Source organism: Colias eurytheme, chromosome 22 (genome assembly GCF_061535395.1).
Source record: "Colias eurytheme isolate Ceu_HAF_F1 chromosome 22, ilColEury1 Martin Lab GWU primary, whole genome shotgun sequence".
NCBI lineage: Eukaryota > Metazoa > Arthropoda > Insecta > Lepidoptera > Pieridae > Colias > Colias eurytheme.
In genome coordinates, this window is record NC_143001.1 from 826,815 (window position 1) to 849,594 (window position 22,780).

Genomic DNA, 22,780 nt, shown 5'->3' on the forward strand with positions numbered 1-22,780 from the left:
ATCTAAACTAATGCTTTTTAATCTAAAATAAATAAAACTAATCATATTGACACGATACACCAAACTGTTTATATTCAGGGTACAGCAACACATCAACGATCACAGCTCTAACATTTTCTAACCCATCATTAACCAAAATACCTTTCACGAAGTAACAGGCGTCAGCAACTTCAACAACCCATAATATTCTTCACTCCAAAATGCTTATACCCCGGGTGCAGTAATACATCAGCAATCGACATCGCTATCATTTTATTACCTTTCCTCCAACAAAAAGTACTTACAAGATTTAACAGGCGTCAACAACTTCAACAACGCTATACTATTCTTCACACCAAAGTGCTTATATTCGGGATGTAGTAATACATCAGCGATTGGCATCAACAGGACAGCCGGTTCACACTCCTTCCCGGACGCGAGATCTCGGAGTGACGTCTTGCATTCGAGTTCGTCTCTTTCGTAGTCGCCGAAAACTACGTTGCCTCTGTGCGAATGTTTTTGTGATAATGAAAAATGTGTATATATGCAGTTTGGAATAAGTATCGAGTTACATAATAATTAAGTACATATTAGATTAAAGTTATTTCAAATTATGGCAAAAAAAATTGATCTCCATACTCCAACTTAAATAATTAGTCTACAATGAAAATTTGCTAGAATTAAAAATGTATAAGAATGTAATAATGAGCAAAATTGCATTTTTTTTTACCTGTATAGATATTTTATGAAGTATATAAGTATTATGGATAAAAATGTATACCTATCGTTGAATAAATAAATGTTTGAGTTTAAATTTGTGTTTCTATTATATTTCTGTATAATTTTTCTTACGATCTATGTATTTTATTATTTTATTCTGCATGTTTGTTCGTGTGAACAACCAAAACAGGTGTACTTACAAAGCATAACCATCCGGTATCTGCGCAGCATCCACGGACGTTGACAGAACAAATTGTCGACTAATTAGAACCACTCTCGGTACTCTGAAGTAATGAGGAGTGCCGTTTTTAACTGGAAATGGAGTTAATTGTAAGACATTGTAGGTGTGTGTAGTTTTAATTAAGAAATGAGGGTGTCAAACTAAATAATAATACTGGTACTGGTAAAAAGAAAAAGGAAAATTCGTCCTGACTAAAACAATGATGATATGCCACATTTGAATTCCATAAAGTAAAAATATAATTTGTGCAATGCTTTATAAAAAATTAGTATTTTTTTTAATATAAAATTCGAACACGAAGACGTGGGTTCCAATCCCGCCTTTAAATCCCGAAATTTATTAAGTACATTCCTCTACACTTTTTTATGAGGTAACGTTATAAATATATGCTTTCAGACTACCAAATACTAATAATTACCACCATGTATTAAAAAAGGAATCAATAAAAATAACTCAAACGAGCGAATGTTCATTCTAACCCCACTATGTCAAATTATTTTAGTGTAAACAGACGTAGAGCATCCATTCGTTGTTCTTAGCCAGTGCGAAAATATTCTATGCAATGTTCTTATACTGAACAACACTGAATACGAGTTTTCGTTTTCACTAAAAGATCATGAAAGAATGCTATTGCTCTACCTCTAGCTCTATGTTCGTTTGATATAAATGCACCGGAAGATGTAATTAAGGGGGCGCATAAAGCAAAATAATTTGGAAAATCCAAAAGTGCACGCCTCATAATTTTTTTTTAATAAATATTTATTAATTATTACTTTTGTTTATTTAATAACAATTAAACCACATCGAATCAGACCCTGAAAAATGAAAGGGTTCTATTCCTGAGCATACTCAAGCGTAAGAGAAAAAAAAAGACTCGATTAGTAAAGTATTTCGGTCGCTATCGTGTTAACAAGAAAAAGGATCCGCACATACAGACACACGGACGTCCAAGACAGAACTTTTTTAAACTGTTTTTTAACTAGTTTAAATAACAAAAATGACATCAAAAATATCATGAACGTTAAAAATAGTGTTTTTTCTTAATATGTGTGTGTATGTATTATCTTACAAGTGCAATGTATGATACATAAAGACATTTTAAGTTTGAAAAATCAGATGTTTTGCGCGAAGTGACAGTAGTACCCACCTCAACGCTTCGCTTATGAGGCGTGCAATAACCAATCTTCTATTAGATGATACGTGTAATATGCAAGACCAAATCTAAAAAATAAAATATATATCAAACTAGATGATATGTTCAACGATTCTGTTTAATCAAAAACATAAAATATTAAAATTTAATCGATAAAAAAAAATCAACAAGCTAGCTCTAATTTTCACCCTTTTACATTTTCTACTTGACATGGTAATACTTATTATGATTTTTTTTTCATAAACAATTATATTAAAACATTTGCAAGATATTTGTCAGAGCATTTTGTTTAATTACTTTTAGTTTTGGTTTTATCTGCGATAAACCACTTTTATCGTGACAAAATCAAACGTTTATCTCGAGAAAAAAAGAGCGCCAAAAGTGGTTTATCGCAGATAAAACCAAAACTAAAAGTAATTAAACAAAATGCTCTGACAAATATCTTGCAAATGTTTTAATATAATTGTTTATGAAAAAAAAATCATAATAAGTATTACCATGTCAAGTAGAAAACGTAAAAGTGTGAAAATTAGAGCTAACTTGGTGATTTTTTTTTATCGAGTAAATTTTAATATTTTATGTTTTTGATTAAACAGAATCGTTGAACATATCATCTAGTTTGATATATATTTTATTTTTTAGATTTGGTCTTGCATATTACACGTATCATCTAATAGAAGATTGGTTATTTTGCTTTATGCGCCCCCTTAAGTCGCTGCGTTGCGACGTGAAAGAAATACATAAAAACAAACACACTTCCGAATATATTATATACGTATAGATAAATATAGTAATAATTCCTATATTATATTGTCTTCTAATATAATAATACCATGAATATACTGCAAAGCTCCAAGCCAAGTAAACTGCAGCTCGTCCAAAGGTCCCTCGTCTGCGTCATACGCTGGATCATCGTGGCAGTCAAAGAATTGACTGAAAACCGTTGCTGAAACTTTAGAAAAGGTATTTTTTTTATTCTTTAGTGTCTTCAAATAGTAGTTTAGAGGGACGATAGGAAAACTTCAAATCTATACTAATATTATAAAGCTGAAGAGTTTGTTTGTTTGTTTGAACGCGATAATCTCAGGAACTACTGGTCCGATTTGAAAAATTCTTTCGGTTTTAGATAGCCTATTTATCGAGGTAGCCTATAGGCTATATATCATCAGGCTAAGACCAACAGGAGCGGAGCAATGCGGGTGAAATCGTGGGGCACAGCTAGTGTGTTATAAAACTTTTATTTCATACGATCTGTAGTCAAACAAAACAACAGAATCAACCCTTAGAATCAACCTGTCACATTTTTGTATTTCAATGTAACATTTATCTTTATTTATTACAAAAATTATGTATTTTCGCAATCCTCTACTCTACAAGAAAGCTTAAATAGTCACTATTACCATAATTACTATCCACTAAAATAAAAGAATTTAATTCTTAGTTGTATAACTACGGTACCTATTTTAGTGTTAAATGCAATTTATTAATATTTAATTAAAACATCACGTGATCGATTTTTTTTTATCTATCAATATTTTCTACTGGGCATCACATAATACACTCTTCAAATAATGCCTTCAACACAAAATAAGCTACAATATAAAACTAATTAGTACTTACTCGCAAAGCCTACCACGATCTGAGTCCACATCTTACAATTAGACGGCTTACAGGAATGCACGGTTTGTGTTTTGTGTCAATATTTATCTTGCGAATATTTTGTGGACAAACACACTTGTTTTAGTCTTTTGTGTACTTACATTTTTTTTATTAGTAAGAGAAATTTATAATAAAAAGCTATTGCTCTATTGTAAATTGACAAGATTGTTTAAATCTGATTCCACAAAAAATGTCTTGTTAATGAAAATTCTTGGAGAGTGTCTAAATTCTAAATTGATAATTATTATTCTACAATATACGAATATTTTGATCATGGAATGTACTAATCGCAAATAAACAACAAGACAGTCATTACTAATGAAACAAATGAATAAAAATTATTTCTATTGCAAGATTGTAATTTTCACGTCTTTGAGTAGGTTTCTAGTTTTTTACTTCCTAAGCATAATTGAAAAGACACATAGCGTTTGTTGGCTAAGTAGGGCCTACTTTATCTAAGTAAGTATAGGACTAACAACGTATTTATTTATTTATTTATTATTTATAACACTTTATTGCACAAACAAAATTAGGACAAAAATAACATTAAAATACAAAAGGAAGGCATAGTTTGTACAAGAGGCGGCCTTATTGCTAAGCAGCAATCTCTACCAGGCAACCTGATGGGAAAGGAAATGTATGATGTTAATGGGATAGTGCAAAAAGAAGAGAAAAAAAAAATAATGATAATAATTATACCTAATAAATAAATAAAATTATTTAAGTATCAAATAATATAGTAACGTATATTCGAACTATATAGGTATTCAAAGTATTCTTTAAAAAGTTAAACGAGAAACAACGTATGTAAAATATAAAAGAAATTCTACACATTCTGAATTACATTCATTGTATGTGATATTAAAAGAAAATACTAATTAATATTTTCATGTAACAGATAATAAAACTTTACATTCGTGATATTTCATGTATATAATTGTTTGTCTATGTCTATTGTTTCTTCAATTTTATTTACTCTGTGCTATGAAAATGTGAGCGATTTCCATAGATTAAAAAACAACGATTACTCTATTGTTTTAATAATGAGGCCGGATAATTACGAGCATTCCGATTTACGCTTTAGAGTGGATTGATTTCAGAAATAATATAGTATATTCAAAATAAATAGTAGTATAGACTGTGGTATAGACAAGCTTTTATTTCATACATTTATGTGTATTGTTTAACATTATAATTGTGTGGTAAAACGTAGATAGAGCAATAAAACTACGAAATGTAGTTACATTTTAGCAGTACAGTATTATGTAATCTGTGATGTATCTAACGTTGTTTTTAAATAAGTATTTCTAATTTTCATTCTTACATCTATATTAATATTATAAAGCTGAAGAGTTTGTTTGTTTGTTTGTTTGAACGCGCTAATCTCGGGAACTACTGGTCCGATTTGAAAAATTCTTTCGGTGTTAGATAGCTCATTTATCGAGGAAGGCTATAGGCATCATCACGCTACGACCAACAGGAGAGGAGCCACGGGGGTGAAACCGCGCGGAGCAGCTAGTATAATATAAATGTAAACACAAACACACAGAAGGAATTAAAATAGAAGAATAATATACTTTACTGCATAGGTACAAAAAAATGTGTGCGTGTACTAGCGTACACACGTAAGAAGTGAAACTTCTTTATGACGTTAAAAAAATTTACCATGCACCTTTACAGAAATACGTCGAATCACGCGTGGTAGGGATAAGAAAGATGGCGCGTAACGGAAAAATGTCACGCGTAACGAAAAAATGTTACACTAAATTTTTTTCCAACCCCGATAAAGATGTTTCACTTGAAAAAATACAATAACTTAAATATGTACATATTTGCTTAAATATGTCACAAGAATAATAGATCCCGTTATAAGCAATCAAATAACAGGATGCTAGTTATTGAAGGCAGTTCAAACTGTTTGTATGTTTGTACTCACGTCGTCGATCAAAATATCTCAGGGCGCCAAACTATAGGTGTGGTGGAGCTAGTAACATTGGATATGGCATTTGTATTTTTGAATTTAACAGGTTTTTATTTATATTGAAACTAAATAACTAATATAAAATCGGCAAATATTGGATGTGGTATATTTACATTACGAATATTTTCCTACAAATACAGGGTTAAGCACTCAAGTTAACATATAAGAAAATATTGAAACGATTTGTTAGGTATTATTAGCATATGTTATAACCAAGGTTATCGTGATATTACTGAGTCATATTATCGGCTTAATACAGTTAAACTCAAGTCTCAACCTTTAAACTTTTTAGGAATGTTAATTAACTAATACATAAAAAAGTATTAATTTTAAAAGTAGTAATTTTAAATATAAGTACCACAGATTCGGAAGTCCCCTTCTACGGAGGAAAATCGGCAAGTAAGTTAACTTATTCTATAGCCGCCTTCAAAAAAAATTCTCAATTCTTCTTCAATCTGTTTTAAAATTATTACTTACTAGCTTTCCGCCCGCGGCTTCGCCCGCGTTTTCAGATAAAACCCCGCATAGTTCCCTTTCCCGTGGGATTTCCGGGATAAAACCTATCCTATCTCTCAAGTTGGATCGAACTGCCCATGGTGTGCGAATTTTATTATAAGCGGTTAAGTGGTTTAGGAGTCCATTGAGGACAAACATTGTGACACGAGATTTATATATTATTATACTTATTATTCGTATGACTTACCAATATCAAAAGTCACATCACCTTCTTCCTATACATCGCCACAAAACTATTGTGACGCTGTCGGCATAGCAAAGTGCGCAAATTACTGCCATCCTCTGGATTTTGCATTACAATGGTTATAATAATATATTTGAGACATGCATTTATGTCACATGGTACTGTATGAATTATGTATTAATGCTTAGCGAATTGGGTTAGGCACTGGTATAGTATTTTAAAATCTACTAGCTTTCCGCCCGCGGCTTCGCCCGCTTTGTCTAAAACCTAATAAATTATATACTAAAACCTTCCTCTTGAATCACTCTATCTATTACAAAAGACCGCATCAAAATCCGTTGCGTAGTTTTAAAGATTTAAGCATACATAGGGACACAGGGAAATAGGGACAGAAAAAGCGACTGTTTTATACTACTATGTAGTGAAGTAGTCCGATAGGATTTCGATAAATCAATGTCGCTTCCCGCGTCTGTCCTAATCTAAGATTTTTAAAACTACACAGCGGATTTTGATGCAGTTTTTTTAATAGATAGAGTGATTCAAGAGCAAGGTTTTAGTAGATAGGTACATGAACATGATTGCAGTAAAAGAATTAGCAAATTAACTTCTGATTAAAAGATTAAAAGAACATTCTGCTTTGTTTTTCCAGGGCAAGCTATTAAGTATATAAAATAATTACTGCCTATCAAAAAGTAAAAAATACCAGACTTAGCAGGTATTTCTCGTCAACATTGTATTATAATAATTACCTTAATTTTTAAAAGAAAATCTCATTATTATTAGTAAATGCCATCCTCATGAAATTCCATTCCTGAAAATGTAAATTAATTTTCCTATATTAAATTTGGAAGAAGATTAATGTAAAGTACATTATACACTACCACAGTACACTACAGTACATTAGTTACTGTTTAATTTGACTAAGATTACTGCCAATCATAAAACATTTAAAAGACGAGAATCTATCAATGTAGAGACAGTAAGGGCGGTTACTCACGTAACTGCTGCAATAAGGAGCCAAGGTCTAATTCTAAAATTGCCCCTGCTGCAGGTACCTACGTTGTCACCACCGTAGTTAGGTATCTATAGTGAATAGTCTATACCAGTTGCAGTTGAATAAAAATAAAATATCTTCATTTATATGGAAATATTTTATTGATTTATAAACAAAACAAAATATAAATAAAGAGAGGAACTATTACTTAAATGTTCTTTTTTCTGTATTTCTTTAATCATATCGTCGTCGTGTCTGGGACGTCCACTGCTGGACAAAGGTCTCCCTATTGCTATGGATATAATATAAAAGATATTACATAATTCTTAGTAACTAAAAAGAAATTATTAATCCATTTGATCTTATTTAAATATAGATAGGGGTCCATATCACACAGTTATTCAGAGCAATTAGCTTTTACATATTTGAGCGTATTTACCATATATTTGAATTATTTAAAACCTTTAAAACCTTCATATATAAACGGTTTATCAGTGTTTTTGTTTAGTTTTTTACAAAATGTTCCCTTATATTGTGATTTTTGCTGGTGCTCTTTTACTTGGTAAATATATTTTAAAAGTTAATTAATAATATGATACGTTGTAGTATCTATTGGACGTGTAATGTGTTGTACATTTAGTTGTTTAGCCGACATCAAGGTATATTAAAATATAATTATTGATTTATGGTTTTATAGTGGACTTATATTCGTTAAACATCCTCGCAGTTCATCATCATCATGTCCTAAATACCTACGTATTCCAATATGATTTTTTTTTTCGTAAAATTTAATCAATTTCTTGATACTTCTGTTTCGAATAGTTGTTGATTTTATACAAACATAAATTAATTAACTATTACTTATATATTTTTTTATTTTATGAATTGATATAGATTTATTTTCATGGTGGTTCGTCATTTCATCGCAGAAAATTAAACAGGAGACTTGTGTATAAAAAAACAAAATGTTTTTTTTTTATTATGTAAAGAATGAAGAAATGAATGTAGTTCTATTCTTAAATAGAAATAGTAGCGCTATTTCAATAATTTGTCTCAAGTCAGGATGGCCGAGCGGTCTAAGGCGCTGCGTTCAGGTCGCAGTCCACTTCTGTGGGCGTGGGTTCGAATCCCACTTCTGACAAAAGTATTTTTTTTTTTTTTCTAAAATAACAATATAATCATTTCCTTTTTATTAAACATATAATTATTTGTAAAACAATTAAAATTATCTTTTTTTTTCTTCGTTGTGATCTCTATTATTGAGAAAAATATTATAAAGGTTATGCTTGTATGATAAGAGTGCGCTAATCTTATGATCCACTTGGATTGGGACCTTCTTTTTATGTTAGATAGTTCATTAATCGAGTACCTAAAGCATAATTATAACATCACGCTATGCCCAAAAGCAAGCAGGCAGCAGGAGCAGCAATGAAAAATGTAAAAAAAAATTGCTTTTCAGGGTATCTGATCGCATTTTAAATCCATTAAAAGTCTCTTAGTTAAATACATTTAATTAATTTCCAGTATCAGCAGAACTATTCTCATCACAAGGCACCCGGGACGACTGGGAGCGGATAGTAGGGGGTAAAAAGGCGGCAAACGGTTCCGCACCCTACCAAGTGTCGCTTCGCACGTGGGGCGTCCGCCATTTTTGCGGCGCGTCTGTCATCACGCCTAAAGTCATTTTGACAGCTGCGCATTGTGTTGACGGGTAGGTTTTTAAGCTTAGTATAGCGCCCGGCAAGTTTTAGTACATTTTTATACGCGCAAGCTTCGCCCACCACGCTACTTTTTGGCCAAGAAGTTTTCCGGGCGGGCGCTATATTCATGGAAAACATTTTTTTAGGAATCGCTCAACATTATTTCTGGAAACTTTGACTATTTATGAAATTTAAATAGACATTCTCGCAAGGCATTGGTGCAAATTGCATGTAAATTGTAGGTATATTAAGACAGACTGATGAAAAAATCTATCAATATTATCGTTGTAAATAATTCTCCGACGGAGATAAAAATAAAGCTTAAGTACCTACTCATTATTATCATCCAATTTTTTTTTTGTGAAAATGATTCGCATATTCCTATACTTACCGCAATATATAGAAACAACCAGTAGCGAAACTTCATACAAACGTTCGAAATGGCTCACGCATACAAGCAAGTGTGTTTGTATAAACTTTCCCTACTGGTTGTATCTGTATATTGTGCCTCTACCTTACTTCGACTCAAAATTTCTTTAAGCAATTATTATTTATCAATAACTTCACTTATTAATTATCAATAATAATCAATTATTCCCAGGCTAAGACCACAATACTTCAAAGCAATAGTTGGCACGAACCAACTCCGAGCAGGAGGTCAATCCTACACCATCCGTAAAGTGGTCAAACACGAAGATTACAATGACGACCTTATTATCAACGACATAGCGATCATTTTCACTGATCAAGAGATATTATTCAATGAAAGAGTGGATGCTGTGGAACTAAATGATGAACCTGTGGAGAAAGGAGAGGATTTACTACTGACTGGATGGGGTACTACTTCAGTAAGTATTTAATACGGAAATAAATACATATGTCTATACTTTCAAGTTACAAAAATATTTTTACAGGAATATTAAAAACTCCTACAAAACAATCAATGCGTTTTTTTACAAAATAGCTTTGTTGTTTGAAATGTTTTTATTTTGCAAGTACTTTTTTGCTTTTATATGTTGTAATATTGATTCTCTTTTAAAAACAGAAACGTTTCCGACCGTCCCTCCATACATTTTTGATTACCTCTAAACACTTAACACAGACACTATTTCTTTAAAACTAATCATTTTATCACTTCTCTATAATGAAATGTGTGCGCGTTCGACCTTTTTAATCAATAATTTACAATATTTACTTAGAAAAACAACAGTAAAATACCGGAAAAATTTGACACTTCTACAGTAGTGTGCGTGACTTTTGCCAAGCGAAACACGACATAAAGCACGACATCTAGCGCATAGACTATATACTTATTACAGATCTAGCGCGTCAATGTCTAAACGAAAGGCGATGTTTAGACATTGACGCGCTAGATGTCGTGCATTCGCGTTCGTTATCTTATGCATAATGAGCATAATTCTAATAAATCAAAGTTCTGTGTAAAAATTGAGTAATTTCATTTCCAATCGTTCAAAGAAAATAACAATAAAATAAAATAAAACTAATGACCTTAGAAACTATGTTTTTTTTTATTTATTACTCATTATTGTTCGTCCGTCGTAGGTCTGTAAACTGTATTGTACACTGAAGGTAAATGGTACTGTAGGTACTTTAGTGCGGCGTCGTCGCTCGTCGGCTTGATATAAAATTACATTCTTGATTTCATTGACACGCGCTATGATTTGCGCGCGGAATTTCTTGTGTTGTGAATTTATTTTTGTATGCTATGCATTTTAATTGATTCAAATTGCAATGTTTCTCTAGTATGCATTTGAGACTATATTGTAAATTGTAATAATTGATCGTGGGTATAGTAATTAATTATTCTAATAACGCAATTAGTAATATATGTATTTTCGGTGGGATTCAAAACAAAAAATTGGCCCGTGATTTTTATGAAATTTCACCACATTGCAAATCACATCAATCATAGTTCATACACATGTATGACGAAAGTGATTAGTATTGTGGCTAACATTGACTCATCAGTTCATCACTGAAACCAGTGATAAATCAGTACCTATATCATATTGTGTTTGAATATTTTTAAACAATGATATAAGTAGGTATACAATTATTATAAATAGGTAAACTATCAAAGTAATCACAAACTTGCAAACATTGGTAAAATGTCCAGTAGTTTATGAGCCTATTCATTACAATCAAACAAACAAACAAAGTTTTCCTCTTTATAATATTAGTGTAGACAAACACTATGAATACGATCACGAATGCAAATTCGGGGATTTTCTAATTATTGCTAAATAATAATTGAATTCGTTTTGAAATACTCTATAATTTTTAGTGTATAGACATTTATAATGTGGTGCTCATTTTTTTTGTACTGCTAACGCTATTGTAGGTACCTATTTTCGTTGTTTTATTTCAAGTGAACACGGCCATACAATTTTGTCACGAGCCGCCTATGATTGTAGGTACTTTTGTTAGGCTCCTTCGTCGTCCGCGTCGGCTCGAAAGTTCTTGATTTCATTGTCACGCGCTATGATTTGCGCGCGGATTTTCTTGTGTTGTGAATTTATTTTTGTATTATTATTATTTTTTATTTATTTATTTATTTTATTGATTCAAATAAAATATTTCACTAGTATGCATTTGAGACTATATTGTATTATGTATAATTTATCGTAGGTATAGTTATTCTTATAACGCAGTTATATTTTCGGTGGGACAATTTGACCCGTGATTTTTCTGAAATATCACCACGTTGCAAATCACATCAATCATACACACGTATGACGAAAGTATAGTGGCTATAATTGACTCATCAGTTCATCACTGAAACCAGTGATAAATCAGTATATCATATTTTATTGTGTTTGAATATTTTTTAAACAACGATATATACAATATTATTATAAATCGGTAAACTACCAAAGTACTTCCGAATTTTCAGACAGACAAACAAGTAGTTTGAACACGCAGTTTTCTTATACTAGTAGCAAAAATCAAAACCATAATATTATGTTTACCTACTATATTTTACTAAAAGTCGAGTGCGTCGAAATCGTAAATAATAATATGTATGTTTTTCACCTTCCTGGTTATTTTCCCATAGTAAATAGTGTTTTAGGTTTGTTGTTGTAGGTAGGAATAATAATAATTATTCTTACATGTTGGAAATAATTTACTTTTACAAATCATTAGTGATATATATAAGTTTTGAGTGAAAATGCTTGGATCAGCATAATATTATATGGTACTTCAAATACATGTTTTGATAAAAAAAACAATAGTGTAATAAAATAAAACTGCGTTTTATTGTAATCAATGTTGACAATTTTAAATTCCAAAATTATTGATCAATAAAATAGTTTACACCAACAAATATAACTTTTATTTTTATAACAATCGTTCATAATATAAACCGTAGCAGGTGGCGTTTTGAAGTTCTGTCTACTCATACAGAAAAATGGAAAACTTGTTTTTTTTGTAAACAATTTATTACTCATGTTGTTTGGCAACTCGAAGCGTGGTCGTCCGTCGTAGGTACTTTTGTTCGGCGTCGCGTCGTCGTCCGCGTCGGCTTGATATAAAACATTCTTGATTTCATTGACACGCGCTATGATTTGCGCGCGGAATTTCTTGTGTTGTGAATTTATTTTTGTATGCTATGCATTTTAATTGAATCAAATTGCAATATTTCTCTAGTATGCATTTGAGACTATATTGTAATAATTGATCGTGGGTAGGTATAGTAATTAATTATTCTAATAACGCAATTATATTTTCGGTGGGATTCAAAACAAAAATTGGCCCGTGATTTTTATGAAATTTCACCACATTGCAAATTATATATTATACAATTACAATTATTATAAATCGGTAAACTATCAAAGTAATTACAAACTTGCAAAATATGCTTTTCCGAATTTTCAGACAGACACAATTTTATTAGTTTGTTTTAGCAAAGTAGGTACCTATACCTATACGCTTACGTCGCGCGTCGCGTCGTCGAAAACGGTGCGCCCAGAAACAAACATACCTAATTCAGTTACAATCCTTTTTTTGTTCCGTAATTTATTGTATTTATTCTAATACGATTTTTTTTATTCGTCGGCCAGTTCTACTAGGTATAAAAAGATAAAATTGAAATATAATTATTGTAGCGACAGCCATATTATGTTACTATGTTTTCGTAAATATGTTTTTCACCTTCCTGGTTATTTTCACATAATCTTATCTTATCTTATATATAAAAATGAATCGCAAAATGTGTTGGTAAGCGCATAACTCGAGAACGGCTGAACCGATTTCGATAATTCTTTTTTTATTATATTCCTTGAAGTACGAGGATGGTTTTTATGTAGAGAAAACGTAAACATATACCACGGGCGAAGCCGGGGCGGACCGCTAGTATTATATACAGGGTGTCCCACTGTTGGTATACTAAGCTCAATGGAGGTTATAGTTTTGCATACGCTGGGTACGTAAAAAATACTTATAAAATTCCAGACGCATTTTTTTTCAAATAGATGAATTCTTTAAACTTTTTGTGTAGACTCCTAACAAGCAACCCGCCCAACTTTTCCACCCGCACGTGAGCTATCGTTTAAGATTATGTTTTCATAGACAAAATGCTCACATTAGAAAAGCGGTATATACCGGCTGCATGAAGCTAGAGAAGAAAACATGGATTTTCAGGAAAAATTTAGCAAAAAATTTTTGACGTAATTTTGTTGTTTAAGTATTTTTTACGTGATCAGTATATGCAAAACTACAAGGCCCTTCGCGCTTAGTATACCAATAGTGGGACACCCTGTATAAATGAATCGCAAAATGTGTTGGTAAGCGCATAACTCGAGAACGGCTGAACCGATTTCGATAATTCTTTTTTTATTATATTCCTTGAAGTACGAGGATGGTTCTTATGTAGAGAAAACGTAAACATGTACCACGGGCGAAGCCGGGGCGGACCGCTAGTCTTATATATAAAAATGAATCGCAAAATGTGTTGGTAAGCGCATAACTCGAGAACGGCTGAACCGATTTCGATAATTCTTTTTTTATTATATCCCTTGAAGTACGAGGATGGTTCTTATAGCTAGAGAGCTAGTTAGTTTAGTTTTAGTGCAGTGGCAGTGTAAATGTTGTTGTTGAGGTTATGTAAATTTAACACTTTAGTTAACTACCAAGATATAAAGAAATGAGGATAGGACACAATAACTATTGGTTGAGGTATTTATAAACTCATAATATACTTTTAAAAAAATCACGTTTTAATAAATTTCTAGAATTAAATTAGAACAGCTGATTCAAAATAGCCTAAAAAATCTTAATAATAATAATTACGCTTCACAGCAAGAAGAAATGTACCATATGTACCCGCACAAAGTCGATATTGTGTTGCCTACCGTTCGACTCAATGGCTAGGGTTGTAACTACCTTTAATAATTATTACCAAACTAATAAACCGAGTGATGCGAAATAACCATAATTCTTTTAGAGTTTGATAAAATGATCAGGCAGGTATTTTCTTTAATCCTCTGAATTCTCGGTTACTAAATTGTATCGTTGAAATTATTCTTAATCGCGTAAATTTAATAAATAATCATATGGAAAACACTTTTCATTTGTTTTTTTACTTTCACGCCCAACTACTATACAATAATTACGTTGTTTCGGTATTTTGACGAGAAAACGCAGGAAACATCCGTTGTATCATTTTAGATAGATTGTATATTTTGTATCTGTAGAATTGAAATCAAAGCTATGTATATGTTGTCTCCATTCTTTTCTTATCGGATTGTTGATCCCAATGCGAATGCGTCACTTAAATTTTATAAAAGACAATTAAGAACATCAAAAATAAAGTGATACGTAAATATTTCACAGTGCAATATATTATGTAATTAATAATAATTATATATTTATGAAAAAATAATTACATCAGATTTAATATTAGCAATTGTTTTGAATGTACATAATATGAATAAATGATTACATCATAATAGTAATAATCACAATTGTTTTATTTCCCATTTGTTGCAACCCTAGCATATTTTCATGTAGCAGCAGAAGTACCTACACTGGCGGCGCGGCGGCATCGTGCGACATCAAAGGCATTGCCTTACTAGGTAAGTTTATAATGACTCATTTCTTTTATTATATAATTTACGTTTTACTTTTACAGAATCCGATTCAATGGATTATGAAGACGAGTCACACAACGCCATACGATAGTGATGATGAATGAACATTTCAATAAATGCATGCGTGTTTTTTTATGTTGTTTTGTAATTGTTAATTGTTTCTTAAATAAAGAAATAAACTAAATATTTAAATGATGATTTGTTATTTGCAACACAACTTTATATTTGAGATTCTTTACAAATGTATATTTAGTTTTGTATCATCAAATTTATAAATTTTATTCCATAGTTTTCAAAATTAAATGTAAATGACCATAAAAACATTAATAAAGTAAATCATTGATGTAAGGTCAGGGAACGTAATACATATATACATCTGACCATGTAGAAGCTAAGTCTTGTTGACTGCTGAAGTCTGTAAAGTTTTGTTGTCTGCTGAAGTCTGTACGCAATGAAAATGTCTGCCGTTTCGAAAATAAGTTTTTAAGACCCTAATAAATAAAATATATGAATGGCAGATCTGGTCAAATACTTTCAAAATTGTATTTTTTTCAGCACTTTCATAAGTGTCTGCCAGAATGTTATCCGCGTGATAATGGTCTGCCATTGTTATTTTCCGATAGTAATAATAATCTATTTTCAAATATCAAAATGGCAGACGTGGTCAAATGGTTTCAAAGTTCGCCAAAAATTTCCACCTGTCTTACCTAAGCGCGCGCCCCGTCCACCACTCTGGGCTTAGTGACTCCTCATCTCATGTATAGTAGGTATAGGGGAATCAACACACAAAAATCCAGGTCTGGTCAAATACATACAGGTAGCTTTGCGCTAGCTCTCTAGCTATTACTTCTTATGGAGAGAAAACGTAAACATGTACCACGGGCGAAGCCGGGGCGGACCGCTAGTAAATAATAAAATAATAAATAGTGTATTAGATTTGTTATTGTATCTTGTATACCTACGAATAATTATTCTTACGTCTTGTTGGGAAATGTTCAAATACCTACCTATTGAAATAATTTACTGTTACAAATCATTAGTGTTATTAGTTTTGAGTGAATAGGCATGGATCAGAAATTCAGAATATAATATGCTACTAACTACTCAAATACATACATGTTTACACAACAAACACCACTGACCTCTATAACTATAAGTTATAGAGGTCAGTGACCGTCAGTGACAAACACTATGGATACCTACGCTCGCGAATGCAAATTCGGTGATTTACTAATTATTGATACCTAGTCATTGAATTCGTTTTGAAATAGCCTGTACTTTGTAATTTTTAGTGTTATAGACATTTATAAAATGTGGTGCTCATTTTTTTGTAATAAATCATCCCGAACGCTATTGTATTTTCGTTGTTTTATTTCAATTTTCAAGTGAACACCTATACAATTTTGTCACGAGCCGCCTCTGGCCTCTGGGTGAAATAAACAAGTCAAATGATTTTTGTTCTAATTGTATTTTGGTAGTAGTTTGTTTAGAATTTACATTACCATTGTTTAATTTTTACCATTGTTTTCATTACCATTGTTTTTTCATTGAGGCCGGCCGGCAAATCGAGTATGTCGAGAAACTTCACTTATTCGATGGAGGTATTCTACCTTCCTTCTTCCACAGTTGTGGGACCCCGACGTGCATTGAACACGCAGCTTTCTGATACTAGTAGCTAAAATCAAAACCACAGATATGTCTGTGATCAAAACCATAATAATATTTTTACCTATTATTTTACTAAAAGTCGAGTGCATCGAAATCGTAAATATGTTTTTCACCTTCCTGGTTTTTTTTCCATAGTAAATAGTGTTTTTGATTTGTTGTTGTATGAATAATTATTCTTACTTGTTGGTTATGAAATGTATTTTGAAATAATTTACTTTTACAAATCATTAGTGATATTAGTTTTGAGTGAAAATGCTTGGATCAGCATAATATCATATTTGCTACTTCAAATACATGTTTTGATAAAAAAAAAACAATAGTGTAATGTAGGTAATAAAATAAAACTGCGTTTTATTGTAGGTAATCAATTTTGACATTATTTATTTCCCAAAATTACAATAAAATAGTTTACGCCAACAAATATAACTTTTATTTTTATAACAATCCTACTTCCTACTAATGCGAAAGTTTGTGAGGATGTGTATGTGTGTGTTTCACGCAAATACTACTGAACCGATTACAATGAAATTTAGCACACATATAGAACGTAACTTGGACACATTGAATAGGTTTTATCCCGGAAACCCCACGGGAACGGGAACTATACGGGTTTTTTTTTGAAAATGCGGGCGGAAAGCTAATCGTTCATAATAATATAAACCGTAGCAGGTGGCGTTTTGAAGTTTTGTCTACCCATACAGAAAAATGAAAACCACAGGAGATTGCCCAAGTGACTATGGCACTTGGTATCGCAATCAAACTTATTGTGTCAAGATGAAATATAGCTCAATTTAAAGCTTGATGTTAGTACTTTTAGATATGATTAAAGTTTTTATGTAAATAAGCCGCAGTTCGCGACAATAAAAATAAAACAATAGTTTTATTCAACACTTCAAAAAACTACTTAATCGAGTTTAAACTAACGATGAACGTTAAGTTTTACATTTATTACATAGGTAATATTTTAATTTACAAGACAAATGTGAAATCGTAATTTAACCCTTAGCTGGTATCGCTAAACTTGGCCAACTTAACTGGTATCGGGGGTAAAAAAAGACCCCATGAGAAAATTTAAAAAAAATTGTTATAAAAACAGGTTTTTTACTTTTTAATACTCTTTTATTAATTAAGTAACTCTTAAAGAAAGCATTTAACGATAATATAGTGCTCTATAAAGTTATTAACCATACAAATTTTTCAAATCAAATTATATCTTATTTTTGGTTAAATTTTAGTGGTGTTCACTTTGAGATCCATAAATTCTACAAAAACTAAAAATTAACATAAAAAATATTCTAACTATAGTTTTCTTATATAGTCTTAATAATAAAAAAATAAACTTTTATCAAAAAACATAGAAAACAAAAAAAATGACAACTTATATGTACCAGTAACAAAATTCTTAGTAAAATTTCTAACATTTAGAACATGTGATCGCTTTAGCAGTATGTTCTTTACAAATGAAAAGCAAGCATTTGCTACACTTTTTTGTACATTTTATGTCCTTTTTACGATCACATAAATAGCACCGTCCTCTCTTACGATTGCTTATTTGAGCATCAGCAGCAGGTTCATTATATCCTGAGTGAAAATCTTCATCTTCATCTTCAACTTCAAAAAATTGTCAATTCTTGTCTTCAAATCTACAGGAAAATTTGCATATTCCCTTTGTCTTTGTCTTACAAATGGTTCTATTAGTTTCATACCAATATTCTTTATGTAGTTATTTCTCTTCAGCCTCTTTTCAGGGTTTGATGCTTTCCACAATCTATAACCATTTACCATAGAAATATTTAGTATTGCTGAAAATACAACGCAAGGCCAACGCTGAGTTCTGCTACTATCAGAACTTGAAGTTGAGGAGGCAGCTTCTAATACACTCACTTCAGAACAAGTAGCTATCTCTACTTCCTCACAATCACTTATTTGTTCATCATCACTTACAGAAGCAGCTGGTCTGTTGAAGGCTTCCGGTTCATTTTCTTCTTTTTCGTCATCTAATAATTCAGCTATTTGATCGTCAGTCAAAAAACTCTCCATAATGATCGTTAATAAGTGAAAAAATAAAGAAAATAATTTTAGAATGAATTCAGACAAACTTACACAAATGGTATCGGGGGTGATTTTTGACCCCAGCAGTGTACGTACCTCGGCTCCTTGTAACAGAAAAGTAACACTTGTATGTTGTCCGTCTCACGCCCGATATGTTATGAGATTACCTAGATGAACAAGAGTATAAGTTCTAACACTAAAAAGTTATGACCAAAATTTCGTTGCACTGGGGTGATTTTTGACCCCCGATACCAGCTAAGGGTTAAACATTATTTCAAAATAACATCGAACAATGCGTCGAACACATTCATTTGACATTTCAAATAGAAACTATGACATATGACGTTTGCAAGAGAGATAGATATAGGTATGTGTCAAAACAAAACTTTTACTTTTATTTCTATTTATTCGGTATAATTACAACTTAATAGTGATAAATATGATCATTATAAATACAAATAGGAATTAACAATATCACGAACACGTGACACAACTAGTATTTTACCGATTCCATACGTAGTCATACATGTTTCAAAAGAAAAACTTTTACTTTTACTATTATTTCAATTTATCCGGTTTAAGACTTAATATTGATACATATGATCATTATAAATACAAATAGGAATTAACAATATAACGAATACGTGGCACAACTAAAATTTTACCGATACCACCCGTGGTCATTCTCCTTTGTGGGTCATTTGTAACAGGATGGCGGTTCTACAGCGAAAAAAGAAAAATGATGGTCAGAACGCTGATACCGGATACCTTAAGATACTGTAATATAAAATATTACTAGATTAGATAAAATATTATAGGTAGTATCTTCACCGTGTGTGACGCGCTTTACATTCACGCCATCTAGAGTTAAATCTTTATCATTTTTGTATACGTCTGTGTGTGTAAACGACCCTGTATGCAATGACAGATGTTAAAACGCATAATTTTACCGAATTGGGTGGATTTTAAGGCAATGATATAACATATTTCAATAAAATATAATATTCAGTAACCGCCATGACTATTCCTAGGTTTGATGACTATTCCAATTACGCAAAAACTCAAATAAACTAGAAATGTAGAATTCAGCGCCATCTAGCGGGATATTGGCTGGGAACAGATCGTTGCAATCACCTTAATGTAAAGTTCAATGCAGCAAATAGCGGTAAAAAATATCCAAAAAAATTCACGTAAGTTGTAAGTAATTAAATAAACATTTTACCGATTTCAGTACCCAGGCCATCTACCCAACGACCTCATGCAGTTGGACCTCAAAGCAGTTTCCTATGAGGATTGCAAGGAAGCCCATCTCAGCATCAACGCAGTGTTTGAAACACAAATCTGCGCTATGACGAAAGCTGGGGAAGGCGCTTGTCATGTAAGAATGTATAATTTGCCTTTTTTCCCCAAATCAACCAGAATTACTTATCTAGATTGAAAAATCATGATTGAAAACGGCTAAAAATGTGTAATAATTACCTACCAAAAATTAATGCTATCGTACTGGATTAAAATTTCGGTTGTATTTTACCTGTGTTCTAATATTTCTCTTTATCTATGTTGTATATTTTTTTAAACATATTACATACACTAGCATTGTATAGTCTTGTGTTTGTATTATGTTAAATTTAACAAATTTTATACCTTCCTCGAGAACCGACCTTTGATAAAAATAGAAGGAAATTCGGTGTGGTAGTTTTTGAGATAATTCCAAACAGACAGACAGACTTTTGTTATAATGTATAGTGACTTACTTTTTCTAATACATATTACAGGGTGACTCTGGCGGTCCTTTAGTAAGAGAAGGTCGGCAAGTTGGTATCGTATCCTGGGGCCTTCCATGTGCAAAGGGAAAACCAGATGTTTATACAAAGGTAACATTTTGTGTTGTTTATAATTAACTACCTACATAATTTTTATTTCATCGTAAATAATTAAAGTACTAAATAGTCATAGTAGAAGTAGTAGACAGTAGTAGCTGAAGTAGTAGGTATTATATCAGCTTTTATACGAAATAGGAATGATAAATGTTTTCAAAAGAAATCACATGGATCACACGAAATTTTTTATTATTTTTTATTCACAAGTTACAAAATACTTTGCTAATCGATACCTAATTACTGACTATTAAGAGCGCATATTCTATTTAACGCAAGTCAAAAACTCCGCGATCCTTTACGATAGATCGCGGCTTGCGCTATCCTTTTACTATGAACAGCATAGGTCCACAGGAGAGCGCCGAGCAACATGTCCTCTCTCTGGAAAGGCTCGCTGCCGACTCGCGCAGTGTTTTATAGTACTTTAAAAAAAATTGTAGAAAAATAATAGAGGTACCTTAGTTGATTTTTTAAATTTTATCTTATAAGTAAGACATTCTTTTATTGCAATATGTATAAATTATATTCAATAAAGTCAAATATCTTGGTGAAAATAATAATTTTGTCGACTATAATTTCTAAAAAAATTCACATTGTTCGGATTTTAATTTCGTAAGTTAGGAGTCCAAAATAAAAAAATCTTTTAACTAACTATTTTAATAAGGATTTTTGCAGTTAGTTAAAAATAATTGTGTGTTAGATCTGTCAGCAATTTCAGATATTTTTAGCTTCGAAATTGACACTAAAAGTGAAATCAAGTAATCATCGGATCAGTTATCTTGATGGTATTCAGAAATACTGTATTAATTGAAAAAAACTCTTAACTAACTACATAGACAATAAAATTTCCTAAAATTATTAGTAATTCATATGTTTGTAAGATAAGTGGTTGATGGACAATCTGGTTTGAAAAATCACATATTTGAGCCAAACAGCGCACGGACCGCGTACACAGCCTTAAGTAGAAATTAAATTCGCAAAATATGTTCACTATGCCTTTATTAATTACCTACTTTATATATCATGTATTTTATATTATTTTACAGGTGGAATCATACATGGACTGGATAGAAAAGACATTATTAGATGATGATGAAGATCATTGGATGTTCGTCCTTCGTAAGAGAAGAGGCAACAGACACTTTTGATTTTGCTTTTAAATACTAACAAGGCTGTTTAAATTAAGTATAAAATAATATGTAATTATTTAAACGATATTATAGTATCTCTAGATATTATATTGTATATTATTATAATAAAAAAAGGAAATTGTAGGTTACTGTAACTCCCCAACAGATGGCGCTAATACCAAAAATCCCACTCATGTATATATTGAACTATTGTTTTTTTTTTTTGATTGGTGAATATTTAGGAAATGTAAATCTTAATAGAAAATATTAGAATTAATTACAACTTAAACATAGAATAAAATACATAAATATTGTATAGAAAATAAAATGGATGATCAGTTTAAAAACGTGTTTTATTGAACTACATACCTATAATAATTGAGGGCAATTATCGAAAAACTTATTCCTGCAATACTTTACAAGTTTTTATTAAATAAGGAAATAAAATGTGAAATAAAACAATGTTATAATAAAAACTCATATATTATAATTTATTACCAAAATCACACATTACCCTAATATCACAGAGATCAGTGATTATCAGTAAAGCTTGATCATAGTAGATAGTATTTCAGATTTTGATAAATTGTATTTTTAGTAAAGCTAAATCTTTTGAATCTTAGGTATATGTACCAGAGTACAGTCAACAACAAAAAAATACAAAATGAAAATCGTTTGTCCGTTATAAACCCATGCACGAAAAGTTAAAACCTATTATTTATATCAGTCTATAGAAATTGTTTCAGTCATTTCAATGTTATGAACTTTTGCATTTATAATAGGGTTTTTTGAAATATTGGGTTTAATTTAAACGAT

At 31.3% G+C, this 22,780-nt stretch overlaps 1 protein-coding gene, 1 long non-coding RNA gene and 1 other non-coding gene across 3 annotated transcripts; 2 read left to right on the top strand and 1 right to left on the bottom strand.

Moving 5' to 3' along the window:
* Positions 1–410: 410 nt before the first annotated feature.
* Positions 411–3,058, bottom strand: LOC149898514 (uncharacterized). The gene is made up of 3 exons (XR_016458033.1): positions 2,926–3,058; positions 900–1,011; positions 411–484 (listed from the first exon to the last, which is right to left on the bottom strand). It is a non-coding gene; the product is annotated as an uncharacterized LOC149898514 (long non-coding RNA).
* A 4,856-nt stretch (positions 3,059–7,914) lies between these two features.
* Positions 7,915–22,062, top strand: LOC149898515 (chymotrypsin-1-like). Its single transcript, XM_090114892.1, has 6 exons — positions 7,915–7,989; positions 8,952–9,138; positions 9,729–9,975; positions 20,189–20,335; positions 20,733–20,831; positions 21,881–22,062. Exons 1-6 carry the CDS (start codon positions 7,947–7,949, stop codon positions 21,980–21,982), a joined length of 825 nt encoding a protein of 274 aa, XP_089971018.1. The 5' UTR covers positions 7,915–7,946; the 3' UTR covers positions 21,983–22,062.
* On the top strand, positions 8,485–8,568 carry TRNAL-CAG (transfer RNA leucine (anticodon CAG)). Its single transcript has one exon. It is a non-coding gene; the product is annotated as a tRNA-Leu (tRNA).
* Positions 22,063–22,780: the final 718 nt, after the last annotated feature.

Coding starts and splice junctions, on each gene's coding strand:
- LOC149898515 (XM_090114892.1), top strand. CDS start 7,947: ATGTTCCCTTATATTGTGATTTTTGCTGGTGCTCTTTTACTTG. Junction 7,990..8,951: donor TGCTGGTGCTCTTTTACTTG/GTAAATATATTT, acceptor ATTAATTTCCAG/TATCAGCAGAACTATTCTCA. Junction 20,336..20,732: donor CTGGGGAAGGCGCTTGTCAT/GTAAGAATGTAT, acceptor TACATATTACAG/GGTGACTCTGGCGGTCCTTT.